Genomic DNA, 20,782 nt, shown 5'->3' with positions numbered 1-20,782 from the left:
TTAAATTTCCTCTGTGTGGTGGGTTGTATCATGACACATACTGCCCCTTGTACATTGCATGCCACACTTATAACCTATCTCTCCAGCTACACAAGGAACCCCAGTTTTGTAAAGAAATTGCTGTTGATGTCCCATATTGCAGATAGGAGCTGCCACACAGGTGTTGTGGCAGGAAAGACGACGCTCCTGCCATATGCATGCTGGTTCAATGTATGGCTGAGCTCAGTAATGTGTGAACAAAGCTGCAACAAATGTACATTTAAGCTATTCTAATAGTTTAAATGGCAGTGGAGCACACATACCCACAGATTTGTAATTGTTTAACAGGGTAGTCTTGTAAACTCTCCCTGAGCTTGCATATCACAGATCTTTACAGGCATCGGCTAGCAGCAGCCAATATGTTTCAGAGCTGATTGAAATAGTTCATAAAGGAAAAAGCAGGGTAATTGGCACAAAATCTCTTTGTTGAAGTGTATTCTGTATGGGAGCCAAACACACTACTATAATGAAGTAGACTTGCTGACACGCTGGCTTTGTCTCCTGTTACAAACCTTGCTGCTGACTTAGGGATTTATCAATTTTTTAAAAAATGGGATGCTAAAGGAAAGTGCAAGCCTTGAAGTTACTCAAATACTATCTCTAGATCTGGAAAAGAACCCCCATTCAAAGTTATTGCAATCAATAGTGGTTGTGAATTGCTAGCACCAAAGCATCTACCAGCAGGTAAAGGCATATGCCAGTTGTTTTCTTCTCTCCCAAATCTTCCCAGTATGTGTTACTACCAAAAGAATGGCAAACTTACTTTCTCTTTCCTTCCATTCCTTTTTTTGAGAGTTTTCTCTCACCTGTGGAACTCACCTTCATTGCTGAAGAAGTGACTTTGGCCACATGAACTCCCACATTTCCAGAGTGAGGTGCGCAGCATATAAATTTAATAAATAAATAAAAATATTGAATTAGTTTGGCATGTTCTTCTTTCAATATATTGGTCTCCCACTAACTCTTTATCAGCCATAGAAATTTTGAATTTACAGTATGTGACATCTGCCTGCAAAACATGCTCCTAGATTGGAGCGAAATGCAGAACAAACTGATTTATCCTATACTTGGTAGACTGGGTGCTCCAGCCAACACACACACACACACACACACACACACACACACATTTATACATCTTACATTAACAAACAACCTCAAGTTAAAATTCTCATTCTGATTTTTAAAATTATAAGTTTGCCCCAAGATGATTGAAAGACTGCCTGCAGGTATAAGTGACAGCATTATTTTAAGATCACCAGTGTATACTCCCCTTGCTTGTCTTTGGGGTCAGGTGGCAATATCAATAGCAGTAGCAGTAGCAATAGCAATAGCACTTAGATTTATATAATACTACTCAATAGTGCTTTATAGCACTCGCTGGGCATTTACAACATAAACATATTGCCCCCAATAATCTAGTCCTCATTTTAATGACCTCGGAAGGATAGAAGACTGAGTCAACCTTGAGCCCATTAGGACTGAACTACTGGCTGTGGGTACAGTGGCATTCTAACCACTGTGCCACCAATGCTCTTGATAGGCTGTTGTTGCTATTTATTGCTATACTACTTTTCTTTCCAAAGTAACTTAGTGTGATTTTTCAAAGAATAATAAAGACGAGAATGAAGAGCTGATGAATGAATGTGGATTAAGCAGTATGAAAGAAATATATACAAATGAGGTTTGAACTGCAAAACAAATATATGAAGGAAAAGTGAACATATTGAGCTGAAGGAGAAGAAGAAGAGCAGGGAACTGGCAAATTCCTTTAAAAAGAAATGTTTAGGATTCTATGTATGGAAATGGTAGGAAAAGAAAGTAGATAGTGATAGAAGTTATGAAGTGGTGTAGTAAATTATGGTTCTCTAAACTAGATTTAATAGCTGTCATTTTCTCAAACTTCCTGCTTCTAAATTAATTTGCTCCCTACTACTTATTCTTTTTCTTGGTTTTGAATAACTTTGCTTTCCCTGAAAGGTAATAATATGATGGGTATAATAATAATACTAATAATAAAGTTGGAAGGGACCTTGGAGGTCATCTAGTCCAACCCCCTGCTCAGGCAGGAAACCTTATACCATTTCAGACAAATGGCTGTCCAGTCTCTTCTTAAAAACTTCCAGTGTTGGAGCATGCACCACTTCTGGAAGCAGGTTGTTCCACTGGTTAATTGTTCTAACTGTATGTATGAATTGTTCTAACTGTATGTATGAATGTAATAAAAACCATTAACAATAAATTAGCAATGGATGGATTTGAATGTGTCTTTCTATTGCCTGTCCAACACTTAATCACTATACCACTGTTTTTCTGTTTTATTTTTATAATTAGTATTAATATTTTAAAACATACCAATTTATTTTGTTTTTATACTATTGCAATTAAATTGCAGTGTCTGGTAATTCATGTCTATGATGAATTATAGACAATAAAACATGCAATTAATAGCACATAAATGCAATTAATCATCTTTGTATTAGTTTGAAATTATTATATAATTGTCTTTATCCTTAACATGGTTTAAAATTATTACCGTGTGTATCCTGTGTAAAACAATAAAAAAATTCAGACTAAAAAATAACCAAAAAGCGTATTTTCTTAAGGACATTCTGTACCAAATCCCTTTCTTTTTTCCCCCAATGTGGTCAGAGCATTTAAATATATTTATTTGGCTTAACCCAGCAGGAAAACTTATTATAGAGCACTGCGCCAAAGAAAATAAGAGACTACATTATATTTATCAGTGTTTTCCATTACTTTCAACATTATGCAAAATGTAATTCTTATTATGCTACGATCTAGGGCAATTACGAATAGGAGGAAAACTGCTATGCAACCCTATATGTTTGCTTTTATTACTCCCTATATCCATCATGATATAAACACAAAGAAAGAGCTGAGGAGTACAATTAATAGAATCTATAGCATCATTGAACTGAAAAATCTTTTCAGTTCATTAATTCTAGCTAATGTACTCTCAGAGCAGTGATGAAAGCTTCAGAGAGAACAATCCCAAAACTCAGTATAATGCATCCAAAATTATAGGGCTGTATAATAGTGACATCCAGTGGTTATAAGAGCTGCCACAATTGTTCTTAATATTCAGCTAGTTAATAGGGATTTGTGCTAACAGTATTATCAAGGTACTGTAAAAACAGAGTCTAGGATAGTCTGTTCCAACAATGAATAGGATCTCCAACAAGGAACTAATCAAGGAACTACCAAGAAGAAAACCCCACCCCCACCAAAACTGCATATAAACAGACAAAAAATTCAGACTGATTCACACTGAATATGTTATTTAGTTGGGTAATGAAACGTATGTGAGTAAACAACTAGGCTCAGAGAACATCAAGAACTCTCACATGCATGCTTTGGGGTGGGGGTTCTAAGATAAAGAGAAGGCAAAGATTTATTAGCCCCCCCCCCCCCAAAAAAGTGACAGAAGAAATTACATTTTTTTCCAAGGTAGAAATAAATGGAGAAGCAAGCAATGACAGTGACAACTGAAAACAAGAGACACAGCAATGTTGCTATTAACTTGTTCAGTACTGAACAGAGTGGGATGCAGTACTGATCACTGCATTTTTCCTGTTTCTCTTCTGAATTTTGTAGACATTATTTTATTTTTAAATGCATGCATGTATGTGTATATGTGTATGCGTACCCAGAATGCAACCAGAGGAATGCAACCAGAATGCACATGGAATGCAACCAGAGGAGAAAAAAGAAAAGAAGAGAGGGTTTTACAAACTGTAAAAATTAGATAAGAATTCACAAAATGTTAAGAAAAAAGAAAAATGTTCCTCTATCAGTAATATTGAACTAAGAAATATATAAAGATAAGAATACATTAATTTGGCACTTTAAAAGCTATTATTATACTCAAGTCACATGTAACACTAATAACAAATCCCTAAAATAAAAAAAATCAATAAAAATAATACAATTTAGGAAATATGTTAGTTAATGTGAAATATCCAATCCTTAACTTACTTTTAATTTGGAGTTTTAAGATTTAATGTTAAGTTAAATTAAAGTTAATATGGGATTCTGCAGCTTGTTGTGCAGATAGGTATATCTCTTGATGTGACACACGCTTTTTTTCTGTGTGCATAAAACAAGATTTATCACTGAGAATATTCATAAGTAAAAACTTATAATCAGCTAATGGAATATTTTCCCCCCTAACTTCTAAGTATTAGGCATTAAACAATGATCAGCAGTTTTATCTAAAACTGAAAGGTTAAAAGACATGTTTATAGTGAACACATCTAATTTTAAGGCGCATAGTTACCCATGTGCACCTGGGTACGCATACACATATACACATACATGCATGCATACATACATATACAGAAAGAGATTCCAACTGTTAATCCCTGTGAGTCAATAAAAATGAAAATAGTGTTAATAATTGGCTTATTTTCACCTTGGGCTTAAAACCTATCATTATTACTGGTTGCCTGACAAAGGTATTTTTTCAAAAGGCAACTGGACTTTCTTTGTTTTTCCTTGAAGACATTTTGCTTCTCATCCAAGAAGCTTCTTCAGTTCTGAAGGAAAAACATCTTCAAGGAAGAACAAAGAAAGTCCAGTTGCCTTTGGGACAACCATGACCTGGATGACTGAGAATCTCCACAGAGATTTAGTTGCCTGACAGTTTCTGTCCTTGAATATCATCTACCAATGGATGTAGAGGCCTGGTCAGCCATCGTCTCATTATGGGTATCTGTTGAGGATATATGCAATGGCCTTGAAGAACAGGAGGAAGAGCCACTAGCAAGGCAATGGTTGGGTAAGTGGTGTTTGAGTCCAATGCAAGAAATTAATTTGAGAAAACATCTCAGCAAGCCCTTTCCTAGTATACATACAGATAAAGTGAGGAAGGGGGAAGCACATCCAGACTTGTAAGATTCTGTTAGTAGAGTTGTTCCAATGAAAGTAGTTTTAGACATATATGTTCTTTGTTTCTTAGTCTGGTCTACCGTGTAGGTCTGACAGTATCTGAAATGCCAAGGAATGTGTGCACAGTCAGGAAGCCTTGATTAAAATTAAAATTAAAATTCATTAAAATTAGGGAGGCATCTCACAGTATTGGGAAAAAAAAGATTGTTTTACCATTAAATAACACAAGGATTCATAACCTGCTTCTTCTCCCTCCAAATAGTGATCAAGACCAACATTGTGAAGCTGTCCTAAGTTTAAAATAAAAAGGGAGGGAAAGGAAAATAGCCCAAGTGCCACTGACAAATGTGTTCTTGTGGCATTTCCATGGCTTCCTAAGAAGGGAGGGAGGAATAGCCTGGGAGGCATGGCATGTTACAACTTGCCTTGCTTATCTGAGAATTTTAAATAAGGATTGGGTGCATTTATTGCATTGAGAGATGGTTTGTTTTACTAATACATGTCGGACAAAAGGCACTATAGCAATGGCAATATATAAGCTGGTTAGAAGTTTTGAATTGAAATTACTAGTGGTTTCTTACACACACACACCCCACCTAAGATGGGACAGATATCTTTGATTCACACTGTCAGTGACTGTATTCAGTTTTGTGATTCAAATTCTTCCGTGGAGTTTTGCCTTCAAATAAAGGCTTGAAACTCAGTCTGTAGGCCACTAAACATGAGTGAATGGGTGAATGAGTGAATGAAATGATACCGTTTAACATTTATATAATACTATGCTGAAATGGGGAGACAGAGTGGTATTGGTATGCACTCATATCAAAAAGACACTTGCAAGCTTTCTAACTTTCTATTGCTCTCCATTCCTTTCCCCTCCCTTTTCCTCCTTCTTCAAAATATATTATTATACAATATATTACATGATAATTCTTTATTTTGTTCCAAGGCAGTAACTTTCAATTATTATTGTGTTTAGACCTCCTGTCTCCTTCATTTACCCCTCATACACATCATACATTAGATTATCTTTTTTCTTATCTTGTACAATTGTAAATAATGCAATATTGTGTGTGTATGTGAGGGGTTCTGGTCCTACTGATAGGGCTTTATCTGTGTTTGCATGAGTATATTAGACTGTATTACGGGAGACCTGACAACAAGGAGAGCAGGGTAAAATTTATTAAAATTGTGATACTGAAGGAGTATGGAAATTTGGGGATATTATTAATGGAGCTGAGATCTGGTAGGCTCTGACTATTTCATTCCCATAGATGCTCAGTCAGCTATGTCCTCTATGATATCTCTAGAAGCAGTCTTAACTTTATTTTATTTTTATAATACTATTATACAATCAAATCATAGAAACTGAGTGCATGGATAATTCAGACCAGGTCCTTCCTTTCAAGATAGGGCTACATGCCTCCCAGTCTAAATTGGGAAAAAGTCATCCTGGCCTTGGCACAAAGTTTAAAAGATCTTCCAAGGTTTATTGAGGTTTCAAGAAAGCACAGCCGCTTCTATCCCTAGCTAACTGCCCCCGTGTAAAATAGGGGAGATGACTTTGAGACAGCCTAAAGATTAATGTGTCCCCCAATATAGTAAAGGCAGTCCCATGTCTCTCCAAAGGATGATATCAAATTATAATTATTAATTGATCAAAGGAAATAAATAAATACACAAAAAGTAAACTGTCTCCAATAAAATGAAAATTTAATCAAATTTAATTCCACCCTGGGACTGTCAATTCTTTGTCCTGGCCCCATTGGCTTCTTGTAGTGCAATTCTAGCATGCAGTTCAAAGGTTAACGGCAACACTCAATATGAATATATTCGTGCATCCCTAATCTAGATTTCTGTTGTTTAACATGACAACAGGAAGGGACCTTGGAGGTCTTCTAGTCCAACCCCCTGCTCATCCTATACCATTTCAGACAAATGGTTGTCCAATCTCTTCTTAAAAACCTTCAGAATTGGAGAATCCACAACTTCTGGAGTCATTTCACTGATTAACTGTTCTAACTGTCAAGAAATTTATCCTTTCTGGGCCAGGCTTCAGGTTTTTTTTATTATTACTCACTATTAAAAAGGGTCAGATCTTTGTTTGCAGTAACAACTTGTGTTCAATTTCTAATACCTTGCATATTACTGACTTGCCCACTATGACCAGTGAAAAGTTACAATACCAAACTAAATATAAGAGGAGACAAGGGATGTAATTGATTCCCTGAAATATCTTAATTGGAGGGAAAACCATCTTCATTTATATTCTGCATAAATCACACCTTCCTAGGCTGTAGTGATCTGGATCTCAAAGTGAAAGGGTGATTCAAAGCATGTGTAGATTCCTGCTGTCCAATCCTCTAAGATCTATATGTATGTGTTGTTTAAAGATACTAATTTACTTTCCCTGACAGTCTTTCAAACTTCCTCATCTAAAGCTAAAAAAAATTAAATGGGAAGTTAATAAGCAAAACAAACAAACAAAAATGAAACAAGACAAAAAAACCCCCTCCTAGCAACATCTATGTACCACACAGATTCTTTACGAATTACAGATGTTACTTTCTTTGGAGGTGGGCCTGCTTGTTGAAAAAAAATCTATAAAATTAAACTGGCAATGATAGGAAACATCCTAGAACCAAGTTTCATAATTTAGTAGCCTTCATGATATGCGGACTTCAGAATTCTCAAAACAATTGTGCTCACTGGAGAATTGTGGGAGTTGAACTTTACATAGGTTGGGAAATAGATAGAAAAAAGACATGAAATTTTCAATAGTTTCCCCCACCCCTCTGGATAGGAATTTTGTGATTCAATGCCCTTATCATGAGAAATGTGGCATGTTCTCAGAACTCTGAATTTCAAATCTGTCAGTCCAATGGGCAAAAGCTCTCTCTCTATTAAATGTGGAACTATTAAGTCAAATGAGCCTTTTGTGTGTGCAGCATCACTAGTGTGGCATTGTGCATATATGAAATATAATGTCTGACAAATACTTTTATTCAGATAAAGGGACTAAGATTGCAAAAAACCCATTCACTGCATAGAAAAGTGAATTGCTTTGATGTCTAAGAAGATTGTCCTTCAACTGGCTATACTTGACAAATTTTATCAAGCAATTTCCTTAACTGGAAAGTCTTAAACTTTACAGTTATGATTTCACCACTCAAATATTCCTCAAATGCAAAAATCTCTCTTGTATTATGCTGCATTCATAGAATTCTTTTGTTTGTATTATCTAGCTGACCCATTCTCTTGTATTGCCAAGATATTGAACATGTTTGACATTTTAGCTGATTACTTCTCCAGAATTAAGCAGAAAGCAGGGCAACATTCCAAAGTTCCTTTCAGTGTGAAAGCTAATTATATAAATGCTTGGAGCAGCAATTTCTTTTGGGATGTTAAAGTGCTTTTATTAGATTGTTCTCCTGTCCTTTTAAAATTTATTATTGGACACTTATAAATGGTGTAGGCTGGTAAGTTTTATTTCCCCTCCCACACACTTGCACATACTTCCACATCAGGTCAAAACAGTGTAAAGTACACTTGGGTTTATTGCACCACAATGATAAGGGAAAGGGAAAATTGTTGGTGAGAGGAGCAGTGGTCTTGCCTCAATATAATATAAAACACTTCCAAACCCTGCAGTGTTTTGTTTCTGGACAAGCCATGTAAATTCACGTAGTTTCATTCTCACAATTCAATCAAATCCTCCAAATCCAAGATATCAGCAAATTTCTCACCTTCATTTTGTTCTTCTGTTTCTAATAACTTACTCATAATCAAGGCCAGCAATTCACTGTAAAACAGACCTGGGAGTAAATAATATTCCAGTTTTATATTGTGAAGCAGTGAGACAGTAAATGGCATAGACTAAAGATGATCAGAGGAGATAAGGCCTATCTTTGGCCCCAAAGGCAACTGGTCTGTCTTGGTTTTTTTCCTTTGAAAACATTTCACTTCTCATCCAAGAATCGTCTTCAAGTTCTGACTGTTCAGTTTAGTTCTAACTTCTTCAGTTATAACTGAAGAAGCTTCTTAGATTAGAAGCAAAACATTTTCAAAGGAAAAACCAAGAAAGTCCAGTTCCCTTTTGGAAAAAACACCTTTGGGACAACCATGATCTGGATGATTGAGAATCTTTATAGACACGGCTTATCTTTGCATAAGAAGAGTTAAACCCATTAGGCTATTTCACTGTGAATCACAAAATGATCTGCATCATAACAGGAGCTTGTGGCTCTAAGGTTAGAGTGCTGGACTGATGATCAGCAGGCTCCCATTTGAGACCTGGTTGCTGCCACAGGATGGGGTGAGCTCCCGTCACATGCACTAGCTTCTGCCAATGCAGCAGTTCAAAAGAGGACGACTATGAGTAAATAAATGGGTGCCATTTCAGTGGGCAATTTAACGGGGACATGAAATGAGCCTTCACCTGGGTGTCCCCCAAGCAACGGTAATGTCAATCCTTTCAACCCAGAAGTGCTTCAGCACTCTTGACATGACTGTAGTAGTAGTAGTAGTAGTAGTAGTAGTAGCAGCAGCAGCAGCAGCAGCAGCAGCAGCAGTAGTAGAAGTAGTAGTAGTAGTAGTAATCCTAACTCCCTGAAAACAAATCCTAAGCTCTGTCTCTGAACTGGCTGTTACTCCTTCAATATAAAACTGTGTGTCTTTTCTTCTGGACTGCCTCTATTTCCTCAACCAGTTTCAAGAGTTTTGTGAAGCTGAGGGAGTTCTGGGTAAGAACTCTGGCCTTTCCCCTTTCAGAAACATGGACACTCTATCCTATGTTTTCCCCAAGTTTTTATCTCCCAATAATAAGCCTTACTCAATAATAATAAGTCTTACTCTGTAATATCTTCCTAACAATGACACTCCATAATGTATCATTTGGCATCAATTTCTCCTTTTTCCTTAACTAAGAATATAAGAATGCTTCACAGCAAAGCTGCAGTCATAGACAAAACACAATATTTGCTGTTTGTGTGTTGAATTTGGGACTTCCTTCTTGCTATTGAGTTTTGGTTCATGGCTAATACTTTATGAATACATGCAATAAGCAATTTGGACAACTGGTTCAATGCAAAAAAAAAATATCTAAATATTGCTGTTGTAGAATTTAAGGGGCTCCCTATTACAGGTAGTCCTTGACTTCGTTTAGTGACCATTTGGAATTACAACCACACTGAAAAAAGTAACTTATGACCATTTTCACACTTACGACTGTTGTAATATCCCCATGGTCACATGATCAAAATTCAAATGGCTGTCAACTAGTTCATATTTATGACGGTTGCAGTGTCCCAGGGTCATATGATCACCTTTTACAAGTTCTGACAAGCAAAGTCAATGGGGAAGCCAGATTCACTTAACAACTGTGTTACTAATTTAACAACTGCAGTGATTCACTTGACAACTGTGGCGAGAAAGGTTGTAAATTGGGCAAAACTCACTTAACAACTGTCTCACTTAGCAACAGTAACTTGGGGCTCAATTGTGGTCGTACTTCGAGCGCTACCTGTAACTGCCATGTTTTTCAGCCAAAACTGAGCAAAACCACAATGTAAGTATGAAGATGTCAACCTATTCAAGCTAAACATTCAAACTAAATGCAGTTTGCAAGTCATTAGAAAAATTCTGTCTTGGCGAGTTCTGTTATCAATCAACTGGATCCATGTTGATAAAACCAATATGAAGTTTGAACTTTGTATTCGCGGCCTTCTTGACTCTCTAAGTATTTCTACAGTGTTTAACTTCAAAAAAGTGTTAAAATATTTTAAAATCTGATATTTTGATAGTGATTTTTTTTTAGAAAATACAGATTGAAATACTGCTTTAAATATAAATATTCATATTGACTTATAATCATATTGTTCAAGCAGAAATATATGAGTTATGCAAATGATTACTATCCTGTGCCAGGGAGATTCCGGCAGTTCAAATGAGTATAAAGATTTATTGCTTAAACTCTCTACAAAATCTGAGCTACTAACAGTCAAAACAAATTGACGGTAGATAAGAGTCAATGGAATTGAAGGTGGGCTGGACTTAGATCTCTTGTGGGCACGCAGGGACTCATGACTTATGACATGTTTGACCCTTCCCTCAGGCTCAGCTTGGTCATCTCCTACAGTTACTTTTCTTATAATTAGAGAAATATAGATTGATGATGATTCTTGTCCCAAAAAATAGACATTGGAACATAACTTTCATTTCCAAATAGTACACGCCAAACATTGTGTTCTATAAAATAAATAAACCTGTGTTATATTTATCCTTGCTATAATCATAATTATTTCTAAAGATAATAGCGTTTATTTTTGTAAACTTGATAGCACTTCTCATAAAATGCTGTTATGGATAACAGAAAATCAAATGTATTAATTTACATCCAGATAGGGATAGGTAAGGTAATTTGGCATGGCTTATTAATGAATAATAAAAGTGAGAGCCAGAAAAAGTTTTAAATAGATCGCTTAAGGCATCAGCATTAAATATTAACAAGAACTGAAGACATTTTGAACACGTGAACTGAATAGTCTATGATGAACAACCCAATAATAGAAAATTGGGATAATAGATAAAAGTACTGTATTAGATAATACTTTTTGATATCCTAAAAGAAAAACTCTTCTTCTTTATAATTTAATTTTAGGGAGAATACTGACTTCTGGGATATTTTACTTATCCCATCAGATAGTACTCCTTAAGAGGCAGGATTTAAAGCGTAACCCTTCTACTTGATCTAATGGGAAGGGCACGTGAAACTGAGAAGAGGCAATCCCTCAAATAATCTAGTCCCAGGCCATGTAAGACATTAAAGTTCCAAATCAGTGCCTTGAATTACACCCAGAATTGAACTGTCAGCCAATGCAGCTTGAGGAACAGAGGTGTAATGTGTGCCATGCTAGGGAGCATATAATTGTCTGTACAGTTGCAGGCTCACCAGCTGAAATTCCAGATGCTCTGTAAGAGTAGCCCCATGTAGAGTGCACTACAGTAATCCATTCTGGAAAGGACCAAGGCATGAATGACAGTTAGTAGATCTTTATGGCCCAGGAAGGATATAATGGGCAAAAACATGAAGCTTTTCAAAGGGTCTCATAGCCATTACTTGCTGCTCCACAAGCAGGAGTTATGAATTTGGAAAAACAACAACCCCAGATTGTGCACAATCTATCTGGGGTAGTGCAATTCCATCCAGAACCAAAGATGTTAAAGCTCCAGATCCAGAAGGCTACTCAGAGCTACTCAGTCTTGTTGGGATTCAGCTGAAGCCTATTGTTCCTCATCTAGACCATCATAGTTTGTAGACACTGTGACAAGATATCTACAGCATTGCTTAATATGCCAAGAGCAGAGATTTATAACTGGGTATCATCTGTACACTGATCGAACTTCACCCCGTGGTGATGGATGATCTCATCCAGTGACTCCATATAGATCAGGGGTGCCAAACTGCTGGCCTGCGGGCCGGTTGCATCATTCAGAGGCCGCACCCACCTCAGCTCTGGCAATGCAAAAAAAGTTGCGATATGTCGCGACACGTCACATGACATGGCAAGTTTGACACCCGTGATACAGATGTTACATAGAGAGTACTGAATCCTCCAGAAACCTACATAGTATGGGCTCAGGGCTCCCAGGCAACCCTGACCATAGAAAGAAAATGAATCAGTGCAATACCGTGCTGCCCATTTCCTATCCACAGAGCCAGTTCATGGTTGATGGTATCAAAGGCTACTGAGAAGTCAAGAAGAGCAAGGACAGATGTACTATCCCTATCCTGCTCCAGACAGAGATAAGCCAAAAGGGCAACCAATGCTGTCTCTCTCATACTGCTAAAATTGATAGAATAAGCATGTATTAATGCCATTCACAAAATGTCCAGTACCACAGAGTGGTAAACCCAGATTGAATGAATGTTGTTTTACTTATGCATCCACTCCTATAATAAAGGGTCTTGACTGTGTACATTTTACACAGGGATAGATAAAAAATAAGGGCTTTCTGTTTTTTTTACCTGACTAGCTTTCAAATAGGACTGCTACCTTCAACTCAAATAATTCTTAATAACCCTTGTCATACAAGGTTGCTTTGTCAAAATATGCTGTAACACTTTTCCCCCTCCTTCTCTCCGTAGGTTGATGGAATATTATGTTTGGCTGACATTCTTACAGATGGTATACATTCCCAGGCTACTCATGCTGAAGCAGCCGCAGTAATAGCTCAGATCACATCTCCTCAGCTCACTTCCACTCAGCATCTCAACAGCTTTCTTGAGAACATGGAAGAAATTGTCACCGCGCTTCTCAGTATGTATATCCATGGAAATTTCATGTTTGAATGTTGTTAAGATGCAGAAGGCTTTGAGAATTTTTAGACTAATTACCACATGCTACGTGTGATATGTTAATTGTGTAATCTTTCTTTCAACTCTGTTGTTTTTCTCACTTTTCTGGGTCAGTCAATCATCTGTAATTGAGTTTAAACATGCTTGAGATAAACACATGTCTATCATCTGACAAAAATAAAAAAGTTAAAAATAACAAAATAATAAATTAAAAAGAAAACAACAACAGGAAGAAAAAACTCCCAAAGGGCTCAATGGACCACTGGGTTATTTTTTCCTGCTGTCAGTTTCCTATATTTTTGTTTTAGAGAGCCTGTCTGGATTGACAGACTGACTCTTAGCAGGAATATTTCTACAGATTAGGAGAAATTTCAAATATCCTACTCTCAGATTGCTTAGGAAAGGAAAGGGGTGAAGAACTGTTTTTAATCAAATACCTTATTTCATTGTTCCTTAACTTCGATCTTAACGGAATAACAGATTGGAAAGGGATCTTGGAGGTCTTCTAGTCCAACCCCCTCCTCAAGCAGCAGACCTCATACCATTCCAGACAAGTGGCTGTCCAGTCTCTTCTTAAAAGCTTCCAACGATGGACCACCCACAACTTCTGTAGGCAAGCCATTCCACTGGTTAATTGTTCTCACCATTAGGAAGTTTCTCCTTAGTTCTAGGTTGCTTCTCTCCTTGAGTAGTTTCTGTCCATTGTTTCTTGTCTTGCTTTCTGGTGCTTTGGAAAATAGATTGACTCCTCTTCTTTGTGGCAGCCCCTCAAATATTGGAACACTGCTATTATGTTGCCCCTAGGCCTTCTTTTCACTAGACTAGACTTACCCAATTCCTGTAACCATTATTCATATGTTTTAGTCTCCAGCCCTCTAACAATCTTTGCTGCTCTTTTCTGCACTCTCCAGAGTCTCAACATTTTTTTAATAATATGGTGGCCAAAACTGGATGCAGTATTCTAAGTGTGGTTTTCTGTGTGTATTTGTCTATGATGCCTCTTTCTCAGAGATAACGGATTCAGTGTTAGTGATGCAATGCCTTTCTTTCTTTCTTTCTTTCTTTCTTTCTTTCTTTCTTTCTTTCTTTCTTTCTTTCTTTCTTTCTTTCCTTCTTTCTTTTTGTTTTATATATGCCCATATGTATTCCATATATAATAATATGATAATATTTCCACCCATCCATCTTTTCGGTATTCTCGTTGTACTCCTTTTTTCATTGTTTATTTTGTTGTACTATTATTTTACCTCTGTTTACACTCCTTTCATTTTCTTCCTTTTTATTATTATTATTTTTATTATTGTAAAAGAGTAGACTCATTTTTAAGACTATGTTTTTTTCTGTCCAAAGTGGTTGGAAGCAGATTATATTTACAGTACATCAAGTCCAAAGTCACTTTTTCTTCTGTGGATGGCTTGCCCAATGTTTGGATCATGACACTACATCAGCCACCCACAGGCTTTGCAAGCTCCTCCTTTTATTCTTGTAATAGTAAAGCTCCAAAATTGGAGGAAATGAAATTATATGATTGTTAGAAAGAAAACTGAGAGGTCAGATCTTTCTTTATTTTTTTTTTCTCATGGTGGACATTAGTTTCTGCTCTCAAATGAATTTAAATTGGTTCAATTCCTCTTGGCTTCTGGATGCCCTCTATAGTGTTGCAATCAGCATCACATCAGTGTTATTAATCATGCCACAAAATTTATGGCACACTTTCTGGCAAAAATTGCCACCCAGTGGATACTTTATAGACAGGAAGAAGGTTTCAAATAGGCTTGCTTATGCAAAAAGCCACATTTTACCTGAAAAAAAAGCCCTGCCAAAATATAGAAAAAATCGTCAGGGAAAAAAATAGGGTTTTTTTTTTTTGTTTTTTTTTTAAACATTTTTTATTTAATTATCTCTAAAGTTAAAATGCCAAATAGAAGAAAAAAATCAGCTACAAACAAAATAACCAAACAACATATAGAAAAATAATAATAATAAATTTGTGTACAACAACAAATAACAAATATATTGTTAACATTAAATATAAAATGTCCACCCTGGTGGAATGCTGAAAAAAAATAACTCAAATATCTGATGCATTCTTCCCCTTGCCTAACAGTTCTGCAAGTAGTTACAGACTATCCCCCATCTATTTTTATTAAGAATGTTATGCTAAAAAGATGTCACCAACGTGGAAATCTATGGTCTATCAATCAAGTAGAACCACCATTTATTTACAATAAAAAGAAACAGGTAACAGGTAATGCCAAAGGCTTTTACTTGAAATATTTTACCTGAGAAAAAAAGCTCTTCCAAAATATAGAAGAAATAATCAGGGAAGAAAATAATGTTGAAGTTGCTCAAGAAGTTCCATGATGCACCTCAAGTGTTCCTCTGTCTTTATATTTCAAACTAGGAAAACAATCATGGTTTAAGCACCTGACTTACTATCATGTTGGAACATGAGGCTCTGCTATTAGAATTATGATTAAGAAGTAGAGAGTTATCTGTTATTACCGTTAAAGCATCTACTTTTTACATTCAGGTCCAGCTATACCTAAGCACATTTAGAGACTGCAATAGGGAATCTTCCCTCTAATGAATCTCTAATTTCTCTATAATATTTATAGCTAAGTAATTGAATTACTATTCTGATTTATTTAATCCCAGAACCACAGACAAATCAAATTGCTGGGTGAGTCAGACCTTAGTTAAAATAGATGTGTACAGAAATTAAAAGACACTTAGAAGGTTATAATAACAGCTCTGTCTGCAGCATTTTAAGAGGTCTTCAGCAGGAAGGGAAAAGTTATATAGCACAGTCTTAGATTAAATATATAGCTGTAATGATAGCAAGATATACTGTAAAATTATATACTCTTGTGAATCAATTAGTTTATCTGTGCATACGGTTACATTTTATCTGGCAACCCAATCTATCATCTACAGCCAAACTCTATGCTACAACCACATTTGTATTGTGCATTTTTATTTGAAATAAACAGCTGCTCAAGGATCTTCCCTCACGGCCATAAAAAGCAAACAAAACATGGATGGAAACTAATCAAGGAGAGAACCAAGCTAGAACTAAAGAGAAATTTCTTGACAGTTAGGACAATTTATCAGTGGAACGAGTTGCTTCCAGAAATTGTGGGTTCTCCATCACTGGAAGTTTTTAAGAACAGATTGGACAACCATTTTTCTGAAATAGTACAGGGTTTCCTGCTTGATAAGGGGGTTGGACTAGAAGACTCCAAGATCCCTTCTAACTCTGATATTCTATTATTATTCTGTTAAATAAATGGACTGGTTTTAATTTAATATTTTAATTAGGTTTTCTAATGTCTAGAACTGTGCCAAGAGGCTGCCTCTGGGGAAGTTTTCCTATTGGCTTCAGCTGCACTTGCCAATATTACATTCTTGGACTCAAAGGCCTGTGAGATGTTGCTTCACCTTGATGCGATGAATATTCTTATTGCAGCTTGTTCTGACAAACAGAAAGTAGACAGTTCCTATTCTCGAGATCAGGTAAGCATATTTAACGTATGTCCAGAGAAGTTAACATGAATGGCTGTCATAGTAGAAGGAAAAAATACTGATGTGGAAAAGAGTCCAGAATACCCTTGATTTAATAAATCTCAATATCGCCCAGAGTTCCCGAATGTTTCTGGCTTTGTGGACCAGTATGGGATGGTCCCACGGGAGTGGTTGGCAAGCGCACGCACACACAACTCCACTTGCGTGAGTGGCATGCATATGCACGTGCCGCTCACACAAATGGAGCACACATGCACACGTTCACCTGCTGATAGCCAAGTGAGGATGCCCGTGCGCAAGCTCACCGATTGTTTCCATGGCCCGGTTGCACTCCCCTCACAGTCCACTAATGGGCTGCAGTCCACAGATTGGCGACCCCTGGTGTAACCGATTTTGGATTTAATGGACAAAATCTTCTGAACAGGATATGCCCAAGAAATTTGAAATAACAGCTTCATCTTGCTGTCCTGTTCATTAACTAACCATTATGCTCAGTTTAGTGCTAATGTCCCCAGAGTTTTGGAATTCTCTTTCATGGCTTTTTCTTCTTATTGTAGCACTTATTAAAGGTTCTCATGCAAAGCCAGCTTCGTGGGGTAACATAGCATTGCTTATGATGACGTAATAACTTCAGTAACAATTCTGGAAATCTATTTAGAAGTAAGCACCTTTAAATAATGCCATGGTGCTATTAGTTTGAAAGGTTATATAGCCTAGGAAAGAAAATAAATCAACTGAAAAATAATTAAAATAATACCAGTTTTCATCCTTATTGGGAATCATAAAACATGGGTAGCCATTCCCAGTAAGGATCAAACTGATAACATGATGCGTCCTGGTGGTCAGTATAACCAAAAACAGGATATATGCTGTGCAAAAATAAAGAAATTTCTCTCTCTTCTAAGCCCCTTTTGGGGAACTCAGGTAACCCTTGTCCACAGTGGCATGACATAGAATAATATATGTATCTTTCTGTTCTGTGAGAAGGTGGAATGTATATACCATTCTGATAATGGTCAGAATATTTTTAAATAGAAAGTGTTCTCTTTGATTGACCAAATTGCCCCATTCAGTAAAATGGATGGATTGGCTATGGCAAGCTCCAAATATACTGTAAATTAGGAATGATTAAAAGAGCAAGTAGATTGAAATGACATTTTTATCCAATGAGTCATCATGCCAAAAATGGAGGAGGGATAATTTAATTGAGATCAGAAGTTATTCAGTATTTCTCAAAAATAGTATTGCTCCTACAAAGATGATAAATTTAAATAAATTCATTTTTTCTAACAGAAAATACATTATTTGCTCCTTTTCTTACATCATTGCTGGCTGTGTTAAAATCTCAAAAAATCATATTCATTTTAGGCAGCACTTTATAATGGTTAAATCAGATGGGTAGTCTAACTTCTCACAAGTAAAAAATGTTTGGATTTTAATTAATTTTGCTTTTATTTCTTTGCTTTTTCTTTCTTAACTGCTCTTCCTCACATTTACTCATTTATTATAGCCTTTAAAACTTCTAGGTCAGGGTTTCCCAACCTTGGCAACTTTAAGTCCTGTGGAATTCTAGGAGTTGAAGTCCACAGGTCTTAAAGTTGCTAAGGTTGGGGAACCCTGTTCTAGGTATTAAAACTCAAGCACTCTGTATCAGAATCTAGTTTTCTGTCACAATTCTATAAAGGATAATCCCAAAAGCCAGCCAGAAGGAAAACCTACTAGACTTCTAAAAATCTGCTAATGTTTGACCATGTTAAGGGGAAAAAAATCCATGTTAATGGAAAATTTCTTAGAAATGCTATTTCATATATGATCTATCTGTCTTTTTATTGATCAGGTTTACCTAGTAAACTATTTCTATATAGGTGGAAGTTTGTCCTCTGAGTTTGCTACTTGGCTCCCAGATGTTTTGTTACCAAACTAGGTAACATCTTCAGTGGGGTTTTTTGGGCTGAAGTGTCTTGTGTCAACGCTGCAAATACTGTATATTCTTGCTTTGACAATATGCAGAACTGTCTGGTATTTTTATAGTTAAATCAGGCAACAGTGAAAGGGGAGGAGAATAAGGAAAGCCCAGGAAAAAGGAACCGGAAGTGAATCACATCTTCCAAGTTAATTGGAAGATGTGAATCATGACCCCAAAATAGGGGAGGGAAAAATGCCTGGAATGTATGTGCAACGGAAAAGAAAATCAGATCTAAGCATTCCACCATGCCGTACTGACATCTCTGTAACCTTAATAAATGCTTTTAGGTTAAAAAAATGCCTGGAAGTTCTTTTAAGTGTTTCGTTAATCAGACACATGACATCTTGTTTGTTTATATAGGTCCTGGGTGGTTGGTTGGTTTTGTGACTTGTTGAATCACAAGACTGACTGAATCACAAGGCTGATTGATTTACAAGACTGGTTCTGGTCTTGTGACTTCTGACTGGTTGTTGTGAAGTGCAAAATTCAGCTGGTGCAGGAGTGGTCATCAATTGGTGGTTTGGATGATCCACTTTCTTATTGGTTTGTATGCTGGTTCTAAGTCAGCCTTGTCAATCAACCAGCTTTGTGATTCAGTCTTGTGATTCAATAGCCCTGTGATTCAACCAGTTCAACTGGCCATCCAGGACCTATATAAACAAACAAGCCACTTCAGTCCCCAAACCCCACACTGAAGGTGTTATGTAGTTTGGTAATGAAATGTCTGGAGCTAAGCAACAAGCTCAGAGGACAAATCTCTGCCTAAATCTACAACCTGAGCTAAGAATATTCTCTACAAACTGTTTCTATTTCTGATTCTGGTCCTGTAACAGAATCATTACATACTCTTTTATTTAATTTCTCATCCAAGAACTGATTAGGACAAGGGTGGAGATCCTTTAGTATCAGTCAACTTGACAGTGATGTGTTATTGTTCAAGGATATCTGAAGACCACAGGTTCTGCAACCTTGGATAAAGTCAAGCCAATATATCTCTATGTGTCCTTCTTATACAGACATGAAACTAGGACAATGCTTTGAGTGAAGCCATTCTTTCAATCTGCTTCCTCAAGCAAGGTATACCTCCTACTGCTAGTAAAGAGAAGTAACAGTACTTCTTTCTTGGCATTGCTTCTTCCACCTCTTGTAAGAATTTATTACCCAAGAGATCCCAAAGGTTTTTTTTTCATGAGGCAACTGGACTTTCTTGTTTTTCTTTGAAGATGTTTCACTTCTCATCCAGGAACAACTTCATAAAGGCATGGCACAACATAGGAGAACAAACCCATCAGGACAAGATTTAGCAGTCCATCTGCATTTAAAAGACAAAGGCCGCTCTTTTGAAGACAGAAAAGTCCACATTTTGGACAGCGAGGACAGCTGGTTTGAAAGAGGGTCAAAGAGGCCATCTGTGTAAAAATTGAACAACCCTCTCTCAACAGAGGGTGAGGGTTACAACATCATCTATCTCCAATTTACAATACAGTCCTTTCAGCAGTTCCAAGAAGGCTCCACACCCATTTGCATTACTCAGGTGATCCTGACAACACAGATAATCTTCCAGGTGGCCTCAATGATTCTCTAAAAGAATGCAAATGATCAGCTGTCTGCAAGGAGTATAAATCCTTCCATTCCCCATTCTTGGATGAGAAGTGAAACATCTTCAAAGAAAAAGAAAAAAGTCCAGTTGCCTCATGAAAAAGCACCTTTGGGATAACTATGACATGGATGACCGAGAATCACCATAGACATTACTTACGAGAACAATATGCAGAAGCCCTTTCTTTTTATTGGAACTGTCAGTTGAGGCTTTAATGTAATCTGAAGTTCAGGGTCAGAATCATGTTGCTTCTTTGTGTTGCTTCTTCTACTTGGTAAGATGGGTAGTGTCACCTCTGCTCAGAAAAAAATGCAATAAGGCTGGAAGCAAATATTTTCTATTTCATATACCAAATCATTTTGTAAATTTCTGCATGATGATGATGATG

At 36.7% G+C, this 20,782-nt stretch overlaps 1 protein-coding gene across 1 annotated transcript in view; it reads left to right on the top strand.

Annotated features, from left to right (window-relative positions):
- The window catches only part of INSC (INSC spindle orientation adaptor protein), a 77,230-nt gene that overhangs the window by 42,900 nt on the left and 13,548 nt on the right, over positions 1-20,782 (top strand). Inside the window, exons 8-9 of the mRNA XM_015824308.1 lie at positions 13,094-13,265; positions 16,641-16,819. Coding sequence (XP_015679794.1) covers positions 13,094-13,265; positions 16,641-16,819 — 351 coding nt within the window. The remainder of the gene's footprint in view (positions 1-13,093; positions 13,266-16,640; positions 16,820-20,782) is intronic.

This window comes from Protobothrops mucrosquamatus, unplaced genomic scaffold (genome assembly GCF_001527695.2).
Source record: "Protobothrops mucrosquamatus isolate PMUCROS unplaced genomic scaffold, P.Mucros_1.0 scaffold2198, whole genome shotgun sequence".
NCBI lineage: Eukaryota > Metazoa > Chordata > Lepidosauria > Squamata > Viperidae > Protobothrops > Protobothrops mucrosquamatus.
Note: the sequence above shows the minus strand (reverse complement) of the source record. Positions and strands in the feature narration are given on the sequence as shown.